This window comes from Cyprinodon variegatus, unplaced genomic scaffold (genome assembly GCF_000732505.1).
Source record: "Cyprinodon variegatus isolate N-32 unplaced genomic scaffold, C_variegatus-1.0 Scaffold453, whole genome shotgun sequence".
Classification (NCBI taxonomy): Eukaryota; Metazoa; Chordata; class Actinopteri; order Cyprinodontiformes; family Cyprinodontidae; genus Cyprinodon; species Cyprinodon variegatus.
The window spans coordinates 458296-465697 of NW_015150906.1; the positions used below are offsets into that span (position 1 = coordinate 458296).

Consider the following 7402-nt stretch of genomic DNA (forward strand, 5'->3'; position numbering starts at 1 on the left):
ACGAGCCAATTTTTTAAAAAGTAAGGAGTAGAAAGTACAGATATTTGTGTAATAATGTAAGGAGTAAAAGTAAGTAGTAAAGTAAAGTAAAAATATCAGAAAAATCTACTTGAGTACAGTAACGAAGTATTTGTACTTCGTTACTTCCCATCTCTGCCTAAAGCCCACTGCCAACATTAAGACAGAAAAAAGAAAAATAAAGAAATCGTTAGTTCAGGTGTTTTATAAAATATTTGAGACAGGAAATTGTCTATATACCAAACTGAATGCTTGTTGTTCTCTACTTCAAAAAACACTTTAGATTTTAAAAATTTTCAAAAATTTTTTTGTTTGTTTTTTTTGTTTTATATATTTTTTATTTAAATAGTCAATGTATAACAAATGGAAGAGCATTAGGGCCACTGAAAAAAATGAAAAAAGGTAACTGATTTTTAAATTATATTTCAATATAATATGAGAAAAAATTTCAGAATTCTGACTTTGGACCTTTAAGTAGATGGGCACCATGAAGGAGAGTGAGTTGTTTGGAAGGGCCAGTAACTCATTGGTGGAAAATGATGGAATTAGGTGACTTTTTACGTGCCTGATGGGTCCCCGTTGATGCCATATCATTAATGGAAGAGCAGAAGGTGATTAAAACAAGAGAGCTAGTCTCTAAAACAGACATGGCTATGGCTTGATGCTAACATGTTTGTTAGCTGTCAGAATTCAGTCAGAATTCTGAGAAAAAAGTCAGAATTCTGAGATTAAAGTCAGAATTCTGTGAAAAAGGTCAGAATTCTGACTTTTCCCATATTAAACCGAAAAAAAAAAAATAAATAAATAAATAAGTTAACTTTTTTCAGTGGCACTAATCCTCTTCCGTAGACATGGCTATGGCTTGATGCTAACATGTTTGTTAGCCGTCAGAATTCAGTCAGAATTCTGAGAAAAGTCAGAATTCAGATTTTTTACTTATTTTATACTGAAATAAAATTTAAAAGTCAGTTAATTTTATTTTTTTTTTCCCCAGAGGCCCTAATCTCCTCTCGTAATAACATTGATGCATAAATACCTAATTCAATTTCAGTGTTAAATTCCGTTTAAAGTAGCAGATTATAAAAGTCTCCGGACCTGTACTGGTTGATGATTTCCTTTATTCGGACCCCACATATTTTTAATTGGCTACCCCTGCAGTAAGGCATCTCTATGGAAGAGGATTAGGGCTGATTTTTAAACTGATTTTTAAATTTTATTTTAGTTTAACATGGAAAAAAAGTCAGAATTCTGAGATTAAAGTCAGAATTCTGAGATTAAAGTCAGAATTCTGACTTTTTTCCCATACTATACTGAAATAAAATAAAAAAAACCAGTTAACTTTTTTTCCAGTGGCCCTAATCCTCTTCCGTACATCTCTGCTAAATCTGTTCAATAGAAAAATTAAAATAAATAAATTGGAAATTTTGGCCAAACGCTGCTTTTTTTGTTACATCCTCTACCCCCCCACCCCCCAAAAAATTTAGAGACGCCTCTGCTATAAACAGCAGCAAAGATCTTCCAGCTTCATTCCATCATTGTTAACAGTGTTTATTGAGCAGAATCAATAAAGTTTATCGTAACTTACATGCTGGCTTGGTTCCGTCCAGTTCGCCTGGAAACCATCGAAAGCATGGCTCCTGGAGTTCTTCAGCAGCTCCTTGATGAGCAGCTCCTCCACGCGCCTCAGGAAGTCCACCAGACCAGGTGGATCAGGACCGTTAAGGTTTTCCAGCTGATGGTCCTGCTGCTGTGGTTCAGTCTGGGTGGAACTGGACACCCGGGACCCGGTCTGGACTCCTGCATGGCCGCTGCTCACAGCTGGAGTCTGACAGCTTTTCTGTAAACAAACCAAAGATCAGAACCATTGAAAGATAAACAGAACCAGCAAATACTCTGGACATTTACCGACTGCTGCGCCCCCTGCTGGGATTTCCGCCACACTGACTCCACCCTCACGGACTCCAGAGTTTCATCAGAAAACATTTTTAATCTTCTGATTTAAAAAGACCACCGAACTTAGTTAGAACCAAGACAGACGTGCCTGAGCCCTGTCTGATGGTGCTGATGCGGCGGCCATTTTCAACGAAGCCAGCGTCACCATGGTGACCGTGTTGCCAGATCACGCGGCACAAAGAGAGAACAGAATCAAGAAAACAAATCAATGAATTAAGTTTATTTTGCGATAGAAAGATTTTATATTTTTCATTTTCTTGTTTAGGATAAATAACTTTAGACTCTAATAAGAATAAAATTACTTAAATGAGAATTTTCAACAAAACAAGGGTGCAGAATATAGCGAAACATGGCAACTTTATAGGAGAATTACGTTATTTCCGCTTTAGCTTAACAGCAAAGCTTGCATTTTTTTAACGGTTTAAATTAATAATTTAGTCTACATACAACAGATAACTGCCTCAGCCACTTAAACGTTCGAAAATGGAAATTAATTGCGTATCCTATATAGCTATTTTACTTTAACAGCCTGGTTGTAGCCGATGCCGCCGCCATATTGGTCAGGGCACTTCCTCTGCTTGAAATGTAAATTAACTGCCAAAGGGGGGATATATTTTGAATAAAAAGTGGGTAACCTTTTTGAAATCTTAACCTTTCAATTTTTAGTCAAATTGAGATAAAAAAAATAAAATAAAAATAATTTAACATTTAATTTCTAAGTCGGAAAAAATAGTTTGTAAAAGTAATTTTGATACAGAGTTTGGATAATTTGCAGATGTCAGAACAAAGTCCTTTATAACCATTTGAAGAACCTTCAGATTTGGATCATCTGTGCAGCAAATCTTTCAATTTTTTTTGACAATTTTTTACAAACCTTTGACCTAAAATTAAAAAAAAAAATACAGTTAAAGACATATTTAAAAATGGAGACCAAAAGGAATAAAAAGGTTGTAAAATATATTTTATTAAAACACGCAAACATTCCTGCATCCTTCCAAAACACTTGAACAGGGACGGTGTTTCGAGGAGGTTCTATGGCACAGAAACTAGTTCCACTTCAGGAAACCTGCTGGTTCCAGGTCCAGACTGGGAGCTTTTCACACCGAGCAGACAGGAAGCATCTGGTGCCATATGGGATTCACAACCATAAACTGGTTAGTGTCATTTGAACTTTTTGGTTTAAAAAAAACAAAAAAAAACACATGGAACAAAGTGTTGCTTTTTATTCTAATGTCACATTTTGCAGGTTTCGTAACCATTTCTAACATAGATTTTGAGTCAAAGATGGAGAATACCCCAGAAAGCTCATTGGCATGTTTTACTCCTGGTTTCTGCGTGGCTCAGGTCACCTGGATACATATTTTATAAAAAGCTGCTGTGCTTCTTAACCATCCAGATGTCTCTGATGAGTGACAAACAGATTCTGTCTGAACTTTGGACCTGAGCATCTCTGATCTACACTAAAACCTAAAAAAAAACAAAAAACACATCAAACTTTTTCATGAAGATAAACGTCTTTCACACGTTGCTGAAACCCAATGGATTCATGTCAGGAAACGGGTCCATGAGGATGTTTGCCAGAGCCTGATAAGCCAGAATAAACAGCCAAAATGATTTTGGCGGGTGGGGCTAATTTACTAGGCTACCTTTAAGCATCTGCTGCTCTGATAGATCCGGACACTTTAGAAGAACTAGATGGAAGCTTGGTTAAATTAGACTTTTACAGTTAAATCCAGCAGTCATAAAGTTGTGCTTTACCTCTTTCCCCCTATCAGCTTATAACCTGCTTCCCTGATGGAACCCTTGTAAGTATTCACACCTCTTTTATCACATTCCAATAAACTTCAGTGAATTATTGGGATTATTATAAAGAGACAGAGATTATTTATTCTATCTTTAGACATGTGAAGGGTTGTATATGTTTGCATCCACTACTCTGATACCCCTAAATAAACTCCATCTGCAGCAGCAGCAGTAAGAAGAAAGCCACAGATGTGGCAGATCGCCACGCTGCACATCACAAACGCAGAATTCCCTTAGAGGAACATGGTGGTGGCAGCTGTATGCTGTGGGTTTTTGTTTTTTAAAGCAGGAGGGGAGAAGCTGGTGTAAATTGGACGGCTCTAAACCCTGGCCCGTTGTCCTTAATCTTTTAAATGTCTTCCTGAATACATCGTCAGGCCCTTGAAGGTAGGGTGGAGGTTCACCTTCCAGCAGGATAACCCGCCTTACCATTCAGCCTGAGATACAGAGAATGCTTAGATTAAAAGCACATCTACAGGGCGGAGTGGCCTAGTCAAAGTCTAGACCTAAACCTGGAAATGTGAGACATTTTTTTGCAGAATAACTGGAAAAATACTTGTTTCCATTTAATTAGAAACCTTCTTTGTAAACATGCTCCATTAAGAACTCCTTCAGTGGCAGTTTTAGCTTCACTTGGTTCTAAAAAAGAAAAAAAAAATGTTTTTTTTTTTAACAAGAATCCTAATATCAATCCATCCATAGATTAATCAATTAGCTAAGTAGTCGTTAATCTGCATCCTTGATCGACTCCAAAACAGCCAATAAAACAACTTAAAGTTTGTCAGAATGTGACACAGAAGGTGAGGGATCTAATAATAATACTCTGGGTTTCTTCCAAGCAGCCAGAATTTCTCAGAACTTTTTAAAGACGTTAGAAGTTCTCTCTTTTTCTCCTCTTAGTTTCGGTCCAGTTCTAACAGCTGATGGTTCAGATGAAAAGTCAAAGAACGAGGATCCTGCGAGGCGCCGCGGTTGTTTTGCAGATAAATATGGTTTATTATGGGAGCTCTGCGTCAGTTTATGGGTTCAGCCAGTCTCATCCATGGACCGGTCCTGGCTGCACAGAACCAAATATGGGTTCTAAAGCAGAGATTTTATGGATTGTGTGTCACAACATTCAGAACCTTCTGTTGTTCTCCTCTGTGGTAAAAAGAAACACTTTTTTCCAAATCAGAGCAGAAATAATAGCATCATCAGTCAGACGTTAACGCAGCTTCACTTTCCTCCTTCAATGAACAGGAAGGTCATCATCATCATCATCATCATGGGTTTAGAGTCTGAGAAGAACTAAACAACCTGATCCTGGATCAATGGCAACTAGAACCTATCGCCGCCTCCTTCATGGCGGCCAGGAAACCCAGAACTTCCCTTTGGTTCGATCTGACGCCCCTCCCCCTCCCCGCTATGACCCGTCTCAGTTTTCCAGGAGGACCGTCCTGAGCTGGTCCTCCTCGCTCATGCTGACCGTGGCGATGGCGCCGTCGTTGAACTCGAAGGAGGTGCCGCCGTCCACCACCATGCAGGCGTCCCAGCAGCGAGAGCGAACGCACACCCTGCAGAAGAAGACAGAAGACTTCCTTATATGGTCAACAAGCTTCCTGATTTTCCTTCATGCTTTAACTTTATATTAAAAACAGGATGTGTTATAAATTGTGGAAATAAACCCTTTTCTTTTCTGAATAGGAACCAGAAAGTTCTGGAGAACATCAGCTATTCTGTTCGGTCCGAACTAACATCCAGAACCACATCGAACGCAAAGTACTGACTTGTTGGCGAAGCCTCTCTGGCGGCTGCTAGAGAACACTCTGTTGCTGATGGGTTCCCTGACGCTGTAGAACAGGCGCCGCTCTTCAGGACTGAACACCAGCGACTCGTTGTACTCGTCGGTTACTGGTCAAACACACAGAGGACGGGTCATCAGAACCGGGTCCTAACTCCCCACAGCCTGGGCTGGATCTGGAACTCACCTCTTTCTATGAACTCCCGGCTGAGCGGGAGTTTAACTCCGGCCCGATTCGCTCCTGCAGAACATGAACACCGGCCTGATTCAGCACGACTTTCAGAACCAAATCGGACTTCATTTAGAACCTGGGCTGACGTACGTACCTATTTTCAGAACCTCCTCCACAGACTGCTCAGCCAGCTTGTTGATGTTGTAGGACCTGCGGACAGAAACATGGTTCTGATCAGCAATGATCCCAGAACATCCAGAACCTCCTCAATGACTGAACCAAATTCCAAAGCCACTTTCACCTCCTTCAGAACCTCTTGTACAGAATATGAACCTGAGCCGTTCTGATAGGTTCTAGTTCTTCACTGGAGCTCACGTCTAAATGGTAACAGGTGTTTGTGTTTTTACAAAGACAAACTATGGTTCTGGTCCAGCCAATAACCAGGTTGATGAAAACTCTGGAGTTTAGTTTTGGATCATGGCCCTGAAACCCAAATTCATCTGTTAGACATTAAGGTCCAAGTCGTTTCCATGGCTTTGATCCAAACAGAAGGGAACCAGGAACCAGATAAAACACTTTTTAAAGATCTAAACTCAAGAGTTTGGTTCAGAAGAACTTTAATAAAAAGCTGAAAAATTATGCATTAAAATAGAAACCAGAACCAGAGGTTTCTGGATCCATTAGAGGTCCTGATGAGGTTTGTTCCCTGAAGGAATTTGCTCGTTTTCTTAATTCATACCTAAAGGCGCCGTCACACCCCGCCATTTTAGCCAGCGTATGCCCGACATCCCGGAATCTTCTAAGGCCACATTTACACAGTCGGGTATTTAGAGAAACTAATACGTTATCAAAAATCTCCACTTTGGCCGGAGGTTTTAGAAATAATCATTTTCTGTGATAAAAATGAGGTTTTGGTGTAAACGTGAAGCCAAATCGCAGGGAAATATCTGCATTTTCCCTTCATGTGTAAACAGGGTCTAAAACGCTAGCATACGCTGAACTTTCTATGTATTTTTTTTTTTCATTTTTGGCGAATACATCGAGTATTCATAATGAGTCCAGAACTGATGTCCAACGACAGCCTAACTTATGCATAAGGCACGGTGGCGTAATGCCCATGAAATGGCAGCCAGTGTCCTGATGGGGGCAGCAATGCTCCCGGAGGCGTCCGGTCTGCAAGAAAAGATTTATTTGATTGCTGTATTAACCTACGGTAGCTAAATTTTTATTTTTTTATACCAAAAAGCTGCCAGTACGCCATTAAACAGTAGCTGGAAGTTAAAAACACGTTCAGCACTCGTCTGGAACACGTCAGATATGTTGATATGCGGTGGAGAGAAGTTATTGATTAGTTCCGCAGAAGTTTTGTACAAGTTACTCAGAGGTTTAGGATAAGCTGGACACCATAACTACGAGTAACGTAAACCTAACATATGTCAACGATCAGATAGCTTACCTGTAACTTATGTCCCATGTTTGGCATACTCTTTACATTTTAATACCAATTAAGGCCTTAGTTTGATTTTGAAGAATTCAATGCCTTTTGAGACTTTTTAAAGGACCCCCGGGAACCTTATAATTAAAGGAGTCGTACACCCAAAACATGATTCATTTCATATTGTGCTCACCCCCATGCTGAACAACACTCTGGAGTACTTTTTTGATATCTCAAATGC

The 7402-nt window shown here is 39.6% G+C and overlaps 2 protein-coding genes across 5 annotated transcripts in view; both read right to left on the reverse strand.

The window, feature by feature from the left end:
- The window catches only part of wdr34 (WD repeat domain 34), a 9623-nt gene extending 7524 nt beyond the window's left edge, over positions 1-2099 (reverse strand). Inside the window, exons 1-2 of the mRNA XM_015389290.1 lie at positions 1924-2099; positions 1604-1855 (exon numbers count right to left, since the gene is read on the reverse strand). Of these exons, the coding sequence (XP_015244776.1) occupies positions 1604-1855; positions 1924-2001 (330 nt within the window). The 5' untranslated portion in view covers positions 2002-2099. The remainder of the gene's footprint in view (positions 1-1603; positions 1856-1923) is intronic.
- Positions 2100-4939: 2840 nt separating this feature from the next.
- The window catches only part of nadk2 (NAD kinase 2, mitochondrial), an 8481-nt gene continuing 6018 nt past the window's right edge, over positions 4940-7402 (reverse strand). For all 4 annotated transcript variants that reach the window (XM_015389298.1, XM_015389296.1, XM_015389297.1 and 1 more), the window contains exons 6-9: positions 5881-5936; positions 5742-5795; positions 5541-5664; positions 4940-5327 (exon numbers count right to left, since the gene is read on the reverse strand). In XM_015389298.1, the coding sequence (XP_015244784.1) occupies positions 5189-5327; positions 5541-5664; positions 5742-5795; positions 5881-5936 (373 nt within the window). In that variant the 3' untranslated portion in view covers positions 4940-5188. The remainder of the gene's footprint in view (positions 5328-5540; positions 5665-5741; positions 5796-5880; positions 5937-7402) is intronic.